The sequence below is a fragment of the Diceros bicornis genome, chromosome 12, assembly GCF_020826845.1.
Source record: "Diceros bicornis minor isolate mBicDic1 chromosome 12, mDicBic1.mat.cur, whole genome shotgun sequence".
Lineage (NCBI taxonomy): Eukaryota > Metazoa > Chordata > Mammalia > Perissodactyla > Rhinocerotidae > Diceros > Diceros bicornis.
In genome coordinates, this window is record NC_080751.1 from 63,826,202 (window position 1) to 63,847,630 (window position 21,429).

General features: G+C 42.5%; 1 protein-coding gene across 1 annotated transcript in view; it reads right to left on the reverse strand.

Annotated features, from left to right (window-relative positions):
* Window positions 1-21,429, reverse strand: part of VSNL1 (visinin like 1) — a 108,273-nt gene that overhangs the window by 52,934 nt on the left and 33,910 nt on the right. Inside the window, exon 2 of the mRNA XM_058551755.1 lies at window positions 6,623-6,789. Within this exon, the coding sequence (XP_058407738.1) occupies window positions 6,623-6,784 (162 nt within the window). The 5' untranslated portion in view covers window positions 6,785-6,789. The remainder of the gene's footprint in view (window positions 1-6,622; window positions 6,790-21,429) is intronic.

The window sequence follows — 21,429 nt, forward strand, 5'->3', positions numbered from 1 at the left end:
GGATTTTCTCCATTGAGCTATCTGTGAGGTCTTGCTAGGAGCCAGATATCGGGGCTCTGTCCTAGGCCCAGCAAAACAGCAAGCCTGAGGTGGGGCCCCAGCAATCTGCCGATTGAGCCATCAGCCCAAGTGATTCTGATACACACTTAAGTTTGAGAGCCGTTGATGTAGACCGATTTTTTCATTTGCACAGATGATGAAGCTGAGAATCAGAAAGACAAAGTCACTTGTCCAAAGTCACACAGTAAATAGGGCAAAACTAGATGCACATGTTTTATTTCATATTCTACAAGACAAAGATTATATGTCTAAAATCCTATATTTATTATATGTTTGCATAACTTTCAGGAAACATACATTTTACTCCTGTTAGTAGGTTTTTAAGCATAAGAACACAATTTCAAAGCAGAATTATAAAACTTTTCAGAGAATTATGGAATATTTTCATAATACTTTATTAACTAGAAAATCTTCTTATTCTACTGAAATATCTTTATCATCAAATGTTTAGGTGCTCCTGATTCTATGATATCAATTATTTTTATTTTGTTTTAATGCATGTCTCTGGGTAGTTGTGTCAGTAGAATTTTGATGAGTAGATTTATATTTTCACTGCTTTAGGCCTAGAAATTTTCTTACTGAATGGAACTCCACCAATATATTTTGCTGTAAAATAAACATGGTTTTGTGAAGTGAAAAGTATTATACAAAAATAAGATGATATTCCAGCTCTTCCTGGCTCTGAGCTTACTGGAGGCAATGCCCAGGATACTATCTGTCCTACAGAAAGCACAAGGGAAATGAGTCTGGGATTGATGAATGATTGAATAAACCCACTCTTCAATGGATAAGCTGGAAGTGCATTTTCTAATGACCAAATTACAGAAGCTCTTCAGGAAATGACCACTTGGATGGATGTGGAATGACTTGGCAGGAATTCTTTTGTTAAATGCAAATAAATTTTACTAAAATTCAAACTGTTGAGTCAGGGATAATCAAATTGGACTCTTGGGCCCTCTCACCTGTCTCAGGTACCCCTCCCAGCTGCCTAACCAACACCTAACACTCTTAAGAACATTTGGTTGCAATGGTTTTTGCTTGATGGAAGAACAGAGGCTCAGGGGAACAGGGCTAGAGGCCAGAAGAGCAACCTTTGTCTTTTTAGTTACCTCTGCAAATTTATCTCTTTCTTCATCTGCAAAATGATAAGCAGTGGGGATTGGGCAGGTGGAAGTATGTGAGGGACAGGACACCAAGTGATTGGTGGGACTGAATAAAGAAGGTCTTGAATGCCACACTTCCTCCTGTACGGCAGCAGGAAGCTGGGGAAAGACACAGAGCTCAGTGTCTAAGAATCTACGGTAGGCACAAGGCTGGCACAGCCTCATGGTGGGTCCTGCCATGGTTGCTGCCCCACCCTGGAATGCATGGTAGACATCACTATTTGATTAAGCGTTATTTTCCTATTGAACCTCAAAAGAGCCTCACTTTCTCTTCTTTAGACCATTCTATGCTGCCAGTGTCTTTGGCATATGAAATAAAATCTATTTTCTATCTTGGCTTTCTGAGAGTAAGTGAGTAGATCATGAATTATGATTGCAAAAACATCTTGTTATAGGTTGCAGATCATTTTCACTTCCCTTCTTTCCATTGGGACTCCACCATTGAGGTGACAGGAGAGGGCCTATTATTTCCATCTTATAGATAAGGAAACAAAGATTCAGACAGGCAGAGATCTGCCAAATGTAGCACAGCTAGGATTGAGTTTCAGGTCTGTCAGATTCCAAATCCCATGATCTTTTTAAACTAACTTCCTGATTGCCTTTTCAACTCAACCTGAACCCACCCAAATGGTCCTGAAAGTCAAACTCTAAACAAATAGTAAAATCCATTTAGGTCTTCGCAGGACTTTGCCAGATTTGTTACTTGATTTCTTTGGCCTTGATGTCATAGTGACTAAACAAAATAGAAATGGCATCAGCCTTCCAAGGAAGAGGACCTGGGATAGGGACACCTTCTCCCTCACGCAGTTACTTGCTTTTACCCAGGGTTGGTTTTCTCTTGAAACTGTGGCCGCTTCTCTGAAAATACAGTTAAAATTGTACACTCTCAATCTTAATTTGTGATCTTGACTTAGCAATCACTTTGATTGTTGGAAACAGGAAATTCTCATGGGGTAAAAAATCAGGTACCTGGTTCTTGGTGACAAAATGCAAAAACTCTCTTCCCAACCTCTCACAGCAGTGCTGTGGTCAGGAGGATGAAACATCTGCTCCAACATCTGTGACGAGAGACACAGACATCACTGTGTGTGCCGGGAGTGCCAGCACATTCCTGACAGAACGTGTCCTTATATCAGACACAGAGGGCTCTGGGTTTGCACGTGACAGAGAAGGAATGAGTTCTGTATTAGTGTGCTAGGGCTGCCATAACAAAGTACCACAGATTAGGTGGCTTAAACAATAAAAATGTATTTCCTCACAGTTCTGGAGGGCAGAAATCTGAGACCAAGATGGTGGCAGGGTTGGTTTCTTCTGAGACCTCTCTCCTTAGTTGTAGATGGCCGTCTTCTGCCTATGTTTTCATCTGGTCTTCCCTTTGTGCACGCCTATGTCCTAATCTCCTCTTCTTATAAGGACACCGGTCATAATGGATTAGGGCCCATTCTAATGACCTCATTTTAACTTAATTTCCTCTTTAAAGACCCTATCTCCAAATATAGTCACATTCTGATGTACCGGGGGGTAAGACTTCAAATATGAATTTTGGGGCAACACAGTTCCACCTGTCACAGGTGCTAACCTGGGAAAAGGTAGAAACTATCTAATTAAAGACATTTTATCTTCTAAAAGGCTAAGAGATAAGTCCTCCTTCCATTACTGCATTAGTTAGCTTCTTATTTTAATATTCCATTTTGAAATTAACCTCTCTTCATTTCACTCTTGCCCTGGCACCAAGCGTATATGTCATTTTGCCTTGTATTGTGGTTAACTACGTCTTTCCGATTAGCCTGTCAGATCCTGGAGGACAGGCAGGACTATCCTTTAGTCAGATCTATATGCCTCCACCACAGGGCTTCCTGCGAAGCAGATACGTAGCCAGCATTTAATATAATTCACTCAGCAAACACCTACTGATGCTTGCTCTGTGGCAGGTTCTGTGCTAGCCACTGGGTTTTATGTTGATTGAAATGAGGTGACTATGGTCTACATGACTAAAGAATGAAACTCGTATCAAACTAGGAAGGAGCATGCCCAGATCTGTGTTTTTCAAAGCTCACTCCAGCAGCTGTTATGGTGGAGGAGCTGGAGGGGGCTGGAGGAGGGGCTGCCATGGAATCTAGTCGAGAGGCTGGCCTGTGTGCTGCAAGGCAAGCCAGCATACCCATCTTTCATGTCCATCCTGCCTTCACTCATATTGTGAAACCGGGCAAATTGCCTCATTTTTCTGAACCTCAGTTTTAAACGTTTTTAAACATAGACCTAATGAAGGAGTTCCTTTATATTTTGAATACAAAGTCTTCTAAAGTTGAGGGTTGTAGCTCCTAGCCCTGCAGAGGGGAGCCTCCCGTTACCCTGCCCCTCCCCACACCCTTAACACCCTTAGCAGAATTGGTTCTACAGCAGGGAGGTGACTCTCCTGGAGCCTGAAAGAGGTCAGGTCAGTGACAGTAGCCACGCCAGGCTGACCACATAGGCAAGAAGGCAGAGGCCACAGGCAGCTTTGCTCACTCGGCTGGATTCCAGGATGTCTCAGTGCCCACAGGGAGATGGAAGAACTACTGAAAAGTGCCTGTTCACCAGGATAAGGACTGTTCCTTGCTGAATATTTGCACTTTTTTGTGTGTGTGTGAGGAAGATCAGCCCTGAGCTAACATCTGCCATTCCTTCTCTTTTTGCTGAGGAAGACTGGCCCTGAGCTAACATCGGTGCCCATCTTCCTCCACTTTATGTGGGACGCCGCCACAGCATGGCTGGAGAAGCGGTGCCTCGGTGCGCGCTGGCGATCTGAACCCAGGCGGCCAACAGCGGAGTGCGCGCACTTAACCGCTAAGCCATGGGGCTGGCCCCTGAATATTTGCACTTTTAAGCAGCATTAAAGGAAGTTTTTTCTTCTCAGCTCTTCTCCTGGGCCTTATTATGTAATCCACATCTTTCTCTGTGCTTTTCCTTTCTAGTCTATCAGACTGTCTTTTTTTTTTTTTCCTTGTATGTGGCATATTTCCTCCGTGATTCTGCTCTGTATTACGCCCTTGGACAACTCTGGAAGGGCAGGAAGACTTGGCCTGCTTTCTGACTATTTGATACAAGAGCACAGGCTAAGTTTGAATACGGCTATTAAGAGGCTGCCAAGAATCTAAACTCCATCCAGAAAGTCATATATACTCTTACTGGAACAAAAAAAATCCACTCTGGGGTGGAATGAGGGAGGTGGAAGTGGGAGATGATGTTGGTACATATACATCAGTTGTACCACAGAACGCTGAGCTGTGTTTAATGTTTACGTGGCCCCCCCAACTTGAGGCTGGCGCATTTTTAGTGCTGAGTCTTTCAGTATATAAATGAAATACCTCATTTCCTGCCTTTCAACTATTTCTTCAAAGGCAAAACCCCTCTCATTTTAAACAAATACTGAGGAATGCGGCAGACAGAGCTCTCAGAGTGACAGCTTGTATGACCTTTAGTGATATGAAAGTGGCTTTGACAAATCTCATTTGTCTGTATTTTCCTTGGGGCTGAGAGTGAAGACAATTCTGAGGCTCAGGCTAACTCCTGGGTGATAAAATGGTAGAAGATGTGACTTTGAAAACTACGGAGAGTGGTATAATAATCCAGGAAAATGCGTACCATCCTACTTCTCTGCAACAGCAATTTATATGAATTGAATAATAAATACATCTCTCAGTAATTCTATATAAAAGATCTCTATATGCTAAAAACAAATTACTCAGATCTCCTTAGAAATGTCACAGTGAGCTTATAACACGCATACATGCTACTATATGTCTAGCTTTCCACATATGTTTAAGGAGATAGTTTTGCATATATGTGCGGCCCTCAGCCTTGGATTAATGATAATCCTGGGTCCCTAACATACATCAGTGGTCCATGCAGGGTCAGTGAGCTTTTAATAATGCAATGAGCACCTGCAAACTCACCACCCAAACCACAGGTATGAGACTGACACAATCTATATTGAACCAAATGGATGTACCCCCATCCCATCCCTTGCCTCTTCCCCACTGGATATAAGCATCAATTTGAATCCTGTGTTCATCACTCTCTCGCTTTCCTTTTTATATGGCTTAATTGCATTTATTTGTATATATTTTTATGTTATTTGTGTTTGTTAGAATATTTTGAGACTACTTTTTTTTTTTTTTTCTGAGGAAGACCAGTCCTGAGCTAACATCCGATGCCAATCCTCCTCCTTTTGCTGAAGAAGATTGGCCCTGGGCTAACAACCGTGCCCGTCTTCCTCTACTTTATATGGGACACTGCCACAGCATGGCTTGACAAGCGGTGCATCGGTGCGTGCCCGGGATCCGCACCGGCAAACCTCGGGCTGCCGAAGCAGAGCGCGCGCACTTAACTGCTGCGCCACTCGGCCGGCCCAGAGACTACTTTTTGCACTTAATGTTTTCGTGTAACTACAGTTCAACTGTCTTGACTGCTGTGTGAATAGACCACAGGTTATTTTCCACTCTCCCTTTGATGGACATTTGGGTTGTTTCCCAGTTTTGCTATTGTGAACAGTGCAGCTATGAGCATTCTTATACACGTCCCTTCTTGTACTTGTGCAAGGACGGAATTGCTGGAGCACGGGTTGTGTGAAATACTTAACTTCAGGAGATAATGACAATGTTTAATATTTCATACAATCATCCCCCACACACATACATGTATGCAGATGGTTCACATTGCTCAAATTGACACTTGCTGCATGATTTAAGTAATATTTTCTATTTGGTATTTTACTCAGAAAAAGTTAAAAGCAAACAATGCATTTCTTCCACAAGCATAACGTTATGTAAGTATACACAAAATGGAATGTCTTAGATCATGCCAAAACTTGAACCAATACAACTGAAAAACTCAGCCAAACCAAAACAATACCACTGCAGTAGAAATTATACCTTCCATGGAACAGTTTTATCTAATGTCCAGAGAAATATCAGCTTATAAACAGTACAAAGTGCTGAGTTAAGAATCCATGTTCTAGACATTGATGCCTGGATGTATGCCAGACCTCCCCACCCCATTCTAAATGCCCTGTTGTGGGAGGCTGGGTTCTTTGGGTCCTCTGCAAATAGGAGGACCTTTCTTGGTGAAAAAGCCCTCCACGTACTTTCTCTTTAACTGAGAGAGGTGCAGATACCTTTAACAAGCCAAATAACCTCATCCTTTGAACTCTATTCAATGTTTTGATTGAACAATTACTCTTCTTGTTCAGAAATTGCTCTCTGGAACAAAACATATCCCTTCACATTTTTAAAATTGTCCATTTTTCTTTTTGAGTAAAACAAATTGGCTACCTTGAGTTATAATTCCATGCGAAGCTCCATTTCATGAAGACAATATTTTCTGGCCTGAAGGAAAAAAGAGGTTGAAAAACAACTTACTTTCACGTAGAGCTGCTGAAATTCCTCGAGATTCAGCCTCCCGCTTGGACAGTCCTTGAGAAATCCTTTGTACCACTGCTTAAGCTCATGCTCGTTAAACTCTGTGCTCTTCACCAGGTCCTCCATCACTTCAGGGGCCAGTTTGCTATTCTGTTTCCCCATTCTGCCTGAAGAAAAGCAAATTAATGCAATTAGCGCCATGGCTGTGATTATTTCAAGCTTGATTAGGAGCCAAGCTAGAGTTCTGAGCAGCCCTTGGTGGGAACTCCCTCCAGTGTGTCTGATATCAAAGTCTCCCCACTTCTGCTTCGTTCTATTTGTTATTCTAGAAAAGACACAAGTGCAAAAGACTCTTCTCAAGTTCAAAAGGCTGTAGAGCTCATCCTCTTCCGTTATGTGTCATCTTTCACATGCACTGACTCCCAAATAGAAAGACAACCATCCTTTTTATGCCATTCATGTAAAGTACATGGAAACTGTTTATATTCTCCTCTATGAATTACAATTCATTAGCACTTGCTGCCCAGGGGCCTAATTCTACATTTAGTTTGCAAGGATATTAAGTGGGATTATTGACAAGAACAACAAGAAGGCTTTGTAGCCAAAAGATCAAAAAGTGACTTGGAAAATCTGATCGGCAATGGTAGGGAGTCTCAATTGTTTTAGTTCTAAAGTTGCAGCTTTTTTCACATGGAAACAGCTCATTTTTATTAGTCACATTAATTCTCTATTTCTCTTCTCATCTTCAGAGACTTCCTACAACATTGCCTTCAGAGTTGACAAACTCTTAGTGGCTTTCTCGAAAGACTGATTGGTGAATTTCAGTTGACATAATTCCTTTCTGTTATTATCACTGCTAGTAAGTAAAAATAATAGTGTATAAAATAATACCTTTATCAACTATGTGCCAGGCTGTGTGGCCAACATCACGGTAGAGTGTAGGCAGACAGGGCATAGGTTTGGAGTCATTGCTGATTTTTACTCCTGACTCAGACATTTACTATGTGTGTTACTTAGGGCAATATTAATGAACTGCTTTATCTTTAATTTCTTCCTTAATAAAGTGTACATAATAACAAAACTCTTTCAGATTTACCATGATGCCTAATTAAGAAATAAGTAGATAAACAAAGATTAAAAAAAAAACCTCCAAAATTAAAATAGTTGTGTACTAGTGAAGGAAAATTAATGATGACTTTTAAAAAATTTCCCTTCAATGTTGCTTTTTCATATTAAAAAAAGAATTAAAACAAAACAAATGAACCACAGAGTGATTAAAAAAGTCAAGTTAGACTTGAAAATCCAAGGGACTACCAGAATAAGGAAAGTGTCAGAAGATATTTAAAATCCTATTAGAGGAGACTGAGTGAGGTTTTGAAGAATTTACCCAAGTGGACCTAGTCTTTCCATGTGCTTGAGACAAATTCTCTCCCAGGCTCTACGCAGGTCTACACTTGCAATAGCCCAGAAGGGCTAATCTCATCACATACTTTGCTGTTATTTTTTTACCTTCTTCTAAGACAGATTCCACACCCATTGTCAGTAACCTGCCCTAGCATTGAGCAATTCTTTCACTGTAATGAAACCAAACCACTCCTGCTACTTCCAGGGACAGCTTTCTTCTCGGCCTCATCCCAACAGCACACGCGTGGTGAGAAGATACAATTACGACAGCCGCTTGTCTTCCAAGATCTTTTGTCGGAGAAAAGGACCTAAGGATCAACAACTATGCCCGTTATCACAGAGCTTCTCTACTTATTTTTGCTCCTAATTTCAAGTCCCAAGTCTCTTATTAGCAACTGTCTCTTAATTATCAGTTACTGTGGGATTCCACAGCTGGATATGGAAATCAAGTGGGTATTCAGGTGTCAGGTTTAATTAATCTGAGTAAGAAAACTGTAATTCATGGTTATCCTGATAATCAAAAGATGTATTACCAAACCTTTCAGAACTTCACTTTTTTATTTTTAGTAGAGAATTACAAATTTTCATTATTGAACTAGAATCTCACCCAACAATAACAGCTACTGAATATTGCATGTTGGCTGTGGGGTAGGTGCTACATTGATCACTTCACAAACTTTAACTCTATGACAACTCAGCAAAAAGGATGAGGGCAGCTCTCTTGTACAAGACCATACAACTAATGCTTGGCAGAGCTAGAATTCGAACCTGGATCTGCAAGACTCCAATGCACAATCCCAGACAGATGGGTGGATGGAAGGCATTTCAGAAGAAGGAACAGGAGGAGAAAAAGCAGGAAGGTTTGAGAGGCGGAATCAGTGCCTCTTGGCACTGAAAGAAGGGATGAGATAAGGATCAGTCACTTTGCCAGGGCCTTATTTGGAAAAGACTGTTAGATTTAACAAAACCACAAGCTTAGAAATGAGTTTGTATTAACGATGGGAAAATGGATTAAGGTTTATTAAAAACCACCTCCCCCAAATGCCTTTAGAAGGTCAACAATGTGTCAGCTTCTCTCTTAGGCAAGGAAGCTTGGATTCTCCATGGATCATCTATGATGCCTTCAACTGTTCCAGTGACTAGGGAGAGGGTGGTCTCTTACCCACATGGGGAACATTGTTAGGACCATGAATCACAGTTTGGAAGACTCAAATGCATAACTTCATGCTTCTTGGTTATGGGCCATGGTCAGCACCATCATTCAGGTATGCCTAGCAATGGACGAATCATGTAGAAAATCAAATTCTGGCCTGGCTCAGAGTGGTACAGCCACTGGCTTCATCAGGTCTTGCCTGGATTAATGATCAGCCTCCTCACTCGGCTTTCTGACTCCAACTCCCCTTCTGCAGGGCTGCTTGAATGAATTTCTGAAATAAAAACCTTGCCATCTGATCCTCTCCCTAAAACCCTCAACAGTTCTCCATTGTCTACAGGATCTAGCCCTGTCTCCCTAGCATGGCACAGGACCTGCTTACTCATATCCTCGTTTTCTGCCAATCTGTCTTTTCACTTCATATGCCAGTAATAATCAACTATTACAGGTCCCACGGCTTTCATGCTTCCACACGTTCATCCTTTGCACATGCTGTTCTCTTTTCCTAGAATGACGTCCCCCTTTGTCTGCTCAGAAGACTTCTCCTTCTTTAAGTGGCCTCAGCTCACATGCCACCTGCCTTGTGAAAGCTTCATGGACTTTCCAAGGCTGACTTCAACATCCTTTCTCCTAGGCGTCTCCCTTCCCTTGTAAAAGCTTCCATGATCATTATTTATTTCTCTACTAGACTATTAATTTCTTAAGAGAGAGGACTGTCTTTTATTTATCCTTATATCTCTGGTACCTCATGCTAGGTGCTGACAAATGTTTCTTGAGGAAATGAATGAATGAGGGGGACTGAGCCACTCCGAAGTAGGTAATCAAGGACCTTGTCACTGATCTGTATCAAGTTACGGTATTTGGTATTTTTCTTTCTGGGAAAATCAGTCTCATGATATGTGAGGAGAGTCAGTGCAATCATAAGTATAAACACAAAGCACAGGAAGCAGATGGTGGGAATGTTTCATTTAAGTCTATGGAAGATAGCTGCCCTCCTGGATTATTTCCTTGTTTGTCTTCAGCATTAAAATTTGGACACCTTGAAGGCGAGGCCCATGGCTTTTATCTCAGTATTCTCAGTACTTGGCATAGGTGGTGCTTAGTCATGTTTGATAAATGATGAAAGCCTTGGTGGGTTGACACTACCTACCTATACTCCTTTTGCTCTGAGGCTACAGTAATTTGGGTGAAGTAGTATCTTTCACTATGGGACCAGAAGGACAGAAAGGGTAAAAATGACTGTAAAGCTTACCATGTTTTCAATAAAAAGATTCCATGACATAATGTGAGGGGAACTTATCCCAGCTCTGTTTTTGGTTGATTCTGTGATCTTGGGCAAGATCTTTTCCTTCCTTGTTGCTCAGTTTCCCCATTTGAAAAATAAATGAGTTGGACCAGATGACCTTTAGGGGTCTTCCAACCCCACCATTCACTCCTTTGCAACATAAGTTTTGTACATATGAAAATATGAATCACAGACTTCAAATTGGCTTGTCTCTGAAGAGTCAGCACATGTTGGCTCTGTGGATTCTTTACCTGAGAACCTGTCAGTACTTGAGCATTTGTTACCTAAGGCGGGAGGGGACAGACACTGGAGTGTATTGTTTTTTTTTTTTTTTTTTTTTTTTTTTTTTTTTTTTGTGAGGAGATCAGCCCTGAGCTAACATCCGCCAATCCTCCTCTTTTTTTTTTTTTTTGCTGAGGAAGACGGCCCTGGGCTAACATCTGTGCCTATCTTCCTCCACTTTACATGGGACGCCGCCACAGCATGGCTCACCAAGCAGTGCGTCGGTGCGCGCCCGGGATCCGAACCAGCGAACCCCGGGCCGCCGCAGCGGAGCGCGCGCACTTAACCGCTTGCGCCACCGGGCCGGCCCTGGAGTGTATTGTTTTTAAGCTAGGGTTCCAGGTGATAAGATAAAAATGAGCCCAGCCCCAAAACAAATAATTTCTCACTGCTTGAGTTGCAATAGAGAGAGACTCAGCGCTAGGCACAAAATGGGAGTGGTGGAGTGGTTCTGACAGCAAGGGAACACTGCCAGGGACGGCCCATGGGGGAGGAAAGCGCAGTATCACTTAATTGCAAATGATACCCAGCAAAGACCATATTTTTATACACTGCAGTTTACAAAAGGCTTTTGTACAACAACATTTACCCGAATAACAACACTGTACGAGATAATTATCATCCCCTTTTTACTGATGAGGAGTTTGAAGCTCAGAGAGATTAAGTAATTTACTCTAGCTCAACCAGCTAGTAACCAAGCTTAGTGCGGAATGAAGGATTTCTCTGGAGCCACTGGTTTCCTCACACAGGCCATCATCTGCTCTGGCCTAGATTCTGTAACCACCTTCTAACTGGTCTCCCGGCCTTGAGTTTTGCCCCTCTCTCATCCATTTCCTACCCTGTCTTGATAGCAGGATTCCAGAGCAGAAGAGGCAGAGTATGTAAGAGTGCCCTTAGGAGAGAACTGAGAGACTTCCTGGAGGAGGGAAAAGGCCCACCAGGGGAGCTGAGAAGCACCCGTGAGCATCTTTCCTCCACAAACCCTTTTGATCTTAAAGAGGATTCAAAGAGAATACATGTGTGTGTGTGTGTGTGTGTGTTGCCTCGAGCTTGTCCCTTAGCCACTCTGATACATGAGTACAGCTTCTCAGGACACACCAAGGCCTGCTGTGTGCAATGAGGCACACAGAGCAGCACACCCAGCTTCTCCCAGGTAATCTGGCCACCAGCCTGGCTGAGTCTTGACGAGATGCATGTAAAGGCTGGAGGGCTGAGATGGAGTGGCACTGCCACATGTGCAAATGCACAGCAGGATGAGCATATCAATGGGGACAAAGCCCTGGAAATAGGAGCTGGAGCAGCAGAAGGAAGGGCTTTAGGGTCCCAGGGCTTTGGAGGCTTATGGAATACATGATGGTGCCAGACTAGAAGGAGTCTGGAATGGAGTTGAGCTGGTTCTAGAGTCAGGTTAGCTGGGCCGGCCTTGAATACATCAGATCTTCTCTTTGGGCCCTGGGTTCCTCACCTGAACACGGAAATAACTGGAAGTGACTGGCATTGCTCATGCTTAGATTCCTGCCTAGATTGCTCCTTCTTTTCCTTACCACCTGTCTTAATCTTACTCCTTCTGCAAGGCTCAGTTCCAATGCTCTCTTCTCCGTGACGTTTCTCTACAAGCTCTCACTATTCTCCTCTCCTTGTCCTTGATAGCATGGTTTTGTATCAGTAATGACCCATGGTTGGTTAATTGAAGCAGGCAGAATACTCTCTGGGCAACTCAGTCTGGCAGACATTTATAAGATCGGATATGAGAAAGGCCCTGCGCTTGGCACAGTGGGATATAAAGAGAAAATATGGTTCCAGTGTTGAAAGGCTCAGAACTGAATGAGGAGACATTCACACATCTTGGAATATGGGGCCTGGTGAGATGAAGGCTCATAGTAGAGAGCTATGGAGCACAGGGGACAGAGAGACTAATTCCACCAGATCAGATAACTTTACCTGTGACTGGTCCCCAGGTGAAAACTCTTAAGCAGTGTTTCCCAAACTTGCTGGAATACAAGAATCACCCTTGGTTATCTTGTTAAAAATACAGCTTCAAGATACCCTCCCTTAGAGGGAAATCTGTACTTTTAACAAGCAACTCACGTGAATACGATCCTCAGTCAATTTGGGAAGCATTGATGAAAAAACATGAATAAAAATCAAAGTAGATAATCTAAGGAGAAAATACCCAAAGCAGCACAGATCTAACCCAGCTACTCTCGGATTCTTAACTTCCTCTATCTGGCATCCCTGATACGGTTTAAGATCCTTATATTGGGGACTAGCTTTAAGACTTCAAAAACCTCACAATTAGGGAAGACCAAAGCTTGAAAAGTTTGCTTCTGAGCCCTTCTGTTTTCAGCCCTTTGGTTTTAGGTTGGAGAGTTTGAGTCTCCCCAAGATCACATGGGTAACTGACGGCACAGCCATGATGAGAACCCCAGTCTCCTGACCCGGCTGGCTGTTCCCACCCTCCCCACCCCGCAGCATGCTGTCCCCACGCCAAACACTTAGAGCCTATAAGTCAGGAGGCACGTCGGTCTCTGCGCCAGTATGTTGAAACAATCCCCGTCATTGCCCCTCTTGGATCCCATAAACAAACGACATTAGGTTGCTAGTTTCCAGAGACCCTTAACCCTGAAAACCAAGCCTCAGAGTTGCCCAGCACATTATGTAGAGTTTTCTTTTCTAATAAAGGAAAATATCTGACGCTCTGGCTCTTTCTGCTCTGCTCTGCTCTCCCCATCCTCTCGAAGACAAGTACTCACGAGCCCCCAGCTGCATTTCCCAGGGGGCAGGGAAAGTGTTGATCACAGGGTGGTTTTCATGCTGTCTCTGGAGACCAGAGCAGCTTCAGAAAAAGGGAGAAATCCTTTCTCCTGGAGTTCTCTGATGACATTACTTCAAACCCTGAACCTCGTGGGATTAGCTGAGGTCCTGGCCCACATGCATGAAATAGGATGGGAGCACAGACTGCATCCTTGGGGACTGAAGACAAGGTAAGAGATATTATATACATAATAATACATAATAATAATATTATTATTTATTTGAACTGTAATAAACGAGGAAAAACATTTTGATGGCAGTGGCAGTGGCACCATTAAGTCAAGTGACAAGAGTTCCGTTCCAGAAAGCATAATAAATACACAAAGGTGAAAGTAAAAGTAGGCCCCAGGAATCCATCATCTGGTCCAAGCTCTTTGTTTTCTAGATGAGGCCCAGGGAGGTAAGGAGACTTATGCCAGGGCACTTAGCAAGTCAGAACAGGGACAAGCAGTGTCCTGGCTGTGGAGCCTCAGCAAGAAGACTCGGAGGCTGCTGCCTTGCCCAGGCCTGTGATCCCTGGGCACTGAGATGGGCCAAAGGTCCTAGGCCTTGCAGGATTGGGAAGAGCCAATCCATGTCCCTGTGATCAGGGTGTGAAGAATGGCCTCCTTCCCTAGGCCTGCTCTAGCTGCTTCCAGCCAAGTTCCCACCTGAGCTGTCCTGCTACAGCTCAGACGCTGGAAGCCTGAAGGGGCTCTGGCTTTTTGGCTGGATGGGACAGCCCTGACCCCGGGACAGGAGCTGCCAATGGACATTAGCCCTTGGATCTAACTAGGAAGTTCCAAACTAAAATCCACCTGGTAATTTGGTGGCCAGGTGTTTAGGGACTCTGATCTGCAAGGGGTCAAGTGGCCAGATCAGCCCTTGGGGATCAGACTCAACTGCAGTCTTCTTCCTCCTCTCCCAGGCACAAGGAACATATCCTGAGCACCTGGGAAGTGCAACTTAGACCAAACCACGCTTGGTGCCCAGGTGCTAGGCTATGAGTTTGGAAAAGTTTCTATTCAGACTCAATTTCCCTTTCACCCCATCTTGTGGGTTCCCTCCTCTTTCTATCAGTACATGGCATCTCTTTTACTTTGCACTTGGACTTTGTTCAGTGGGAAAACAAAAGTGTACTGGAGTTGGATCTGGGATCAAAAGATGCTCCTGCTGCATACAAAGTGCATGACTTGTGATATATTACTTAGTCCATTGGAGCCTCAGTTTCCTCATTTGTCAGATGGAAATGAGGACATTGGCTCACTGGGTTGTTAGGAGAATTAATGAGATAACATATTGAATTCCTTCCAACAGCGCCTTCCACGTTCAACAAACAGTAGCTATTATTATCCTCATCACTGGACCCAGCAAACTGGGCTGCTCCAGAAGATGGAGAGGCGGACATTTCAAGATTCAGGCCTAGGTATCTAGAAGTCATTCCACTCTCCATACCCACGCCAGGCCTGGTGCATGTAAACAGAAGTACAGAAATTGTGAGACGTGGAATTTTATTGCGCTCTGTTTACTGTCCTTCCCTTAAGTAAAAAGTGTTTCATATCTGACCTGACAGAGAAAAGTCATCTGAGGACCCCGCAGCTCTGACTGAGCATCAACTGTTGAGTGAAGTTTCCATCCAATTCCTCGCTCCCCCACTGAACAGAAGTGTGAGCTGATTAATAGCTGGTAACCTTTCATCTGGAAGTGTTTCAAGCAGCCACCCACTTTTCTGCATCTTATTTTTACTTCTCCGTGCGTCTTGTCTGCGACCATTCTATGTGTTCTGAGAATCAATTTCTATGAAAGGAAATAAGCCGTCTCTGGCAGTGTCAGAACCTCACTTAGTTCTGTGAGGTAACAGAGGAAATGCTTTCATTAATAATCACAGCCTTCTGTCCAACAGATTGTGTTCTCCGTTGTGCTGCCAAGTCCCAGTGGGGAAGGACTGTGGTCCTTATCTCAGAGCAGCAGGGAGCTGTGAGAGAGAAGTGCAGACCAGGGCTGCCGACGTCACCTGTGCATTCCCAGTCACAGGGCTGGGCGCAGCCTAGAGCATCAGTGGTGCAAGCCCTCTCCTTGCTCTCAGAATGAGGGCTTGGATATCCCGAGGGGAGAGTGACACGTCCAAATGTCTACTGATGGTGACAGAATCACTCAAGTCTCCCGACTCTTAGGCCTGTGGTCTTTCCTCTCTGAGAGCCATTTGCACTCATCATGTTCTTAAGTCATTATCTCTACAATAATTCTAAAAAAATACTTTAACTCATGTGAGTGGGTCTTAATAGAGACAACTTTGAAATTCTCATATAAAGGTGGCTTTATAGAAGTAAAACGTTCTATTTGAAGGAAGCATGATACTAAAATTCATTCATTCATTCACTTATTCAACAAGCTTTTACTCAATATTATCATATAATTACAAAGATAAATATTGTTCCCAAATCTATCCCTAGGAAAGTCTTTCTTGAATACTAGATCATATACCCATCTGTCTGCTAGACATTTCCACCTTTGAATCCTACAGCCATATCAAACCCAACGTATCTTCTTGTGCTCCTCTCGGGGTAAATGGCCCCACCATCTGCCCACGGTCCCTTCAGAGCCCGGGGGCTATTCTGGACTCTTCTCCCTCCTTTACATTCCCGTTCCTGTATCTAATCAATCATCAAGTTAAGTAGTTAGTAGATTCTACTTCCTAACTCTCTCTCAAATTCCATCTACTTCTCCCTGTTGTCACTACCTTATTTCAGGCCACTATCATCTCTCACTTTGATTATTACAGTAGCCTTCTAACTTGCTTCCCCATCTATGGTTTTGCCCTCCTGAAATCCCTCTTCTACACTACAAAAGAATGACCTTCCTAAAGCACACAATCCAATCACGTCACTGTCCTGCTTAAGCCCTTCAGCAGCCTCCCATTACGCTCACTATGAATCCAGGCCTTAGCATGGCTTTTCAAGAGTCACCTGGACCTTACTGCCTCCCCCCAGGACCTCTTTAGCCTCATCACCCCATGCTCCCATCCCGTGTTCCAACTTGCTATGTGGTCTCACACCTCTCTGGTTGTGTACTTGCTGTTCCTTTTGCTTTGAGGGCAGTTTCCATTAGCTCCACTTTGGTCTTCTAGCGAACTCCTACCCATATTCCAGACATAGATGAGGCATCTCATCTTCATTGTCTTCATTGTCTGGCTTCCTCTTTCGCACCCTGACTCTTATTATACACACTGCTGTCTTGTACACACCACTCTCACCACACCACCGGCCATGGTGGTCACCGTAAGGCATGTCTGCCGTCTCACTAGACCCGGGCTTTCTCAAGGGCAGAGTGATTGTCAGGTTCGCCTCAGCACCAGTTCAGAGCCTACCACTGAACAGATGCCCAGGAAATGTTGTTGAATCAATTAATTATGATGTGATCCCTGTCAACAACAAGCTAGAGCTTATCAGCTGAGTGATAAGAGAGAACCCATGAATAGAGATTAAAGATGACTGCTAAGTGCCATTAGGGAGAGACCAGCAGTGTGTCAAGAGAGACAGAGAAAGAGAGAGAGAGAGAGAGAAAGAGAGAGGAAAACACCGAGAGAGAAACAGAGAAAGAGGAGAGTGGAGATAATTTCAAGGAATCCATGACAAAACTACTTTAGGAACTGAAAAATTGGGTGAAGAATTTTTTACAAAGTGGTCCTTCAAAATTATCTCAAGGAAATAATCACACAAGTCTGCAAAGACATATATACAAAATGTTTACCCCAGCATTGTTTAAAACGATAAAAAAAATATTTTTTCAAAACAACCTAAATGTCCATCATAGGAAACCGGTTAAATAGATTTTTGATGAAACTACACAATGGAAATTATAAGGCTATTAAAAGTGGTAATATAGATCTGCATTGATTGACGTGGATTGGTATTGACTCAATGCCAATTATTTTAATTAAAACATACAAATATACAAAACAACTATATATTTTCAAGGATAAACACTTACCTGAGGACATGTATTAAATGCAACAGAATGGAAGAAGAGAATGGAAGTGAGTACAAAAGAGAAAAAATACATAATAAAACACAAGAGGGGCTTTATCTGGACAATGAGGGTAGTGTGCCATGAATGGTGAGAATAGTGTACCATGAATGGAGGAGTACGATTAACGTAAGTCTGCACTTGAGGTTCAAGAAAAGAAAGAAAAGGGGGGTGGGGGAAATGGGTGAAGGAGGTCAAAAGATACAAACTTCCAGTTATAAAATAAATGTGTCCTGGGGATGCAATGTACAGCATGGCGACTATAGTTAATAATACAGTATTTCATATTTGTAAGTTGCTAGAAGAGTAGATATTAAAAGTCCTCATCACAAGAAAAAAAAGTTTTTGTAACTATGTATGGTGACGGATGTGAACTAGGTTTATTGTGGTAATCATTTCACAATACACACAAACATTGAATCATTATGTTGTATACCTGAAACTAATATAATGTTATATGTCAATTATATCTCAATAAAAAAACAAGGAGAAAAGGAAAGAGGACATAGCAATAAACTTCTCAGTAAAAAAAAAGCAACTCAAAAAACAGTATGTGTAATATCATCTTGCTTTTGCTTTATATATACACACACTCAAGCTTGAGTGCAGACGTTTGGACAGAATTTACATCAAAATCTTAAGAGTGGGTATAACCGCCGGCAGTATGATGGTAATATTTCACTCCTAAATATCTTTCTGAACTTTTTATAACAAGCATACATAACATTTATAATCACAAAAAATGTACATAAATAATTTCAACAAACAAATAAACAAACAACATGTCTTTTGTTCGCAAAACAGTCTCAAGAATCCTGACAAAAGAACTCGTGTGGTGCTTTCAATTAAAGCCACTCTTTTTTCAAACAATTAGTTCACAGCAATATTTCAGCCAAAGGCCAAAGACCTTTAGTTCTGGGACCCATCCTGGTGAGCTCTGGGTGAAGAGATAAATATGAAAGAGAAGCCCAGGAGAACCCCGAGTCTGTCGCCTTCTCGCCTGTCTCAGCACCCTGGAGAAACAGTGATGGGGAGACGCAGAGTTGCGGGAGATCCCTGCATCAGAGTCCTTGAACCCTAAAGGGAACCTCTCTGAGGCTCAGTCCTGCCATCTGTGAGACTGCTGATAACAATGCCAATCTTGGCATATTATCACAGGTTTAAATGAGATGTAATGTATTTAAAGAGCTTGTAAATGCTAAAGCACAATCCAACGTTCGTTATAATGACTGAAATTCAAATTCGAAGATAGAAAAAGATGATTATTTCATAGATCATCACTTCTGGGTACCTAAGGCCAGATCCAGGGTTGTCCAATGAAGTCCAGAGAGGGATCTACTTGAAGGTCAAACGAAATATCCAAGAAGGCTTTCAAAGCAGTAGCATCTCTGGCCGTGTCTGTGGATCAAACTTCCCCGCCCCCTTTCCAGAAATAAGGAAATGGTGATTTACCTGAAGGTAAAGTCCACCATTCTGAGACCTCACTGTGCAACTGTTGGCCGTGAAGCCAGCTGATATCCTCATGAAAGTTTTCCAGGGTCCTCCCAAATGGCCTGTGTGGGTTTTCTGTGCTTTGATAGGTTTATGCCACCCAGGTTTTCCCTAAAGCACCAGAGCTGGTCTCAGTCCCAAATCTGCCAGTGTTTCCCATGTGACCTTAGCAAAAGTCAGCTTCCTCTTTGAGCTTCAGTTTTCTCATCTCCAGAAGTTCTATGAAAGTTTCGGCCTCACCTAATTCATGGAGTCATTGTAAGGAACAAACCACAGAGGCAGTTTTTAAATTACAAAACTGTTTCTAGCTCTTAATCTAGTGCACCTTCCAGGACATCTCAGGAAAGAAAACAAGACTCAGGTAAATGGAAAGAATTGGTCAGGAATGAAGTGAGGGAGTAAATTGCAAATCCTGGGCATGAAGGAGCAAAGACACCTGTTGATGATCATCTGACAGATGGTTCATAAAGAAGAAGCTGGAAGAAGAGGAGGCAACCACATGCTCCTTCTGAGAGCTTTGGGAGGTGGATGGAAAGGGCATATTTACCAAAGGTTGCCAGAGGAGTGCTGACCCTTTCCAGTGAGGTTCCTGTCTTTGATGCATTTCCAGCTCTGAATTATGCTCACCCCGTCCTTGCTGGGTCTTTGTGAAGTATCCAGCAAGGCTGGAACAAAGCACTTTATTGTGGAGCATGAAAAATATCTTGGCTAAAAGGGACAATGCCAAGGCTGAGAGGGCTAAAATTAGACCTTCTGTTCTGTTTGACTTGGCAGTTGTGTGCACAGGCTGCTAACATGGCATCCTCCACTCGCCTGCCTCCAAGCCGCGGGCCTTCTGAGAGCACAGGTAATATGTGCTGAAGGAAAGGAAGTGTGGCTTCCTCTGGCACCCTGTGGAGATGACAAATGCTTCTGGGCCTGTGTCACTGGCACTTGGAGCAGTATGTTGAGTAACAGTTAGTTTGAAGGGGTATGGTTCCACATCTGCTAATTTTCAGATTAAGATAAAACTGTGTCTCTCCTTCCCATCAATCTAATGCCCTTTTATGTTGAAATCAAAAGGAAATCTCAAGACAATCACATATTTGGACCTTACATTTACCTTTACCTAGGAATTTACAGCTTCACCTATGTAACCATTACAGAACCCAAAGAACCAGTTATAAGTACGTTACATCTGTGCAGTAGTATCATCTACAGGAAAGAGTATGGACCTTGAAGTTACATAGATGAGATGAGATACCCAGCTCTAGCACTTCTATTAGCTGGTGCCTTTGGGAAAGTTACTGAACCTTTCTTAGCTGGTCATTCAACTCTAAATTGTGTATGTTAATAACAATCTCAAAATGTTAAATGCAAAAATAAATCCATATGACTGATATTTTAGCAGTAATAATCATAGCTTATATTATTAAGTACTAACTATGTGTTCATGGATTATGCACTTCATCTCTACAACAATGTTATGAAGTAGATACCACTATGTCTTTATTTTACAGTCGAGCAACATAAGGCTCAGAGAATTTAAGAAACTTGCCCAAGGTCACACAGGAAGAAAATGGTGGAGTTGGGATTTAATCCCTGAAAGCTCTTACCCACTGTTAGCTATTCTGTGTTACTAAAGGTCATGAGAAACAAGAAAGTACTTTCCAGGACAAAACTTGTTATTTCAAGGTGAGGGTTCACTATCCTTCCTTGTCTAGGTGCTGCCCTGATCTATGCAGTTCTTTCCCCAAGTGAGGCAACCTAAAGGTGCTCTGAGGCTTTGTAGGTTATCTCACAATTGCCTTCTTCTGGCCCCCAGGGGAGGGGAAGGGCTTGGATGCTAAATACAAAAGCAGCAATTGAAGGAACTGGGAATGTTTAGCCTGGAGAAGCAAAGACTCAAGAGAGGAAATTTGAGCTTTCCTCAAATAAGCGAAGGATTTACTGGCACAAAAATAGACTTAAAGATCAGCATAACAGAATGGAGAGTCTAGAAATAGATCTGGATATACATAATTACTTAATGTATGATCATGGAAGCTTTTCAGAACAAGGGGGAAAAGAAATGAAATTTCGTAAGTGATGCCATCAAGACCACTTGATAGCAATTTGGTGAAAAATGTAAGTCAGAACCACACCATATACCGTCTTTTAAAAAATCATTAACATTTGGAATAAACAGTTTAATATAAAAATTAAGTCAAAGAAAACTATTAGAAACTGAAAATATGTTAGACAAAATGTTAATAGCTATGTGTATGTATACACATAGCTTTATATATAAAGCAAATACCAATTATTAAGGAAACCATTAGAATCAGAAGAAATGAACAATCAGAGTGTGACTAGATCATTCATACCAGAGTAAACACAAATAGTAAACAAACC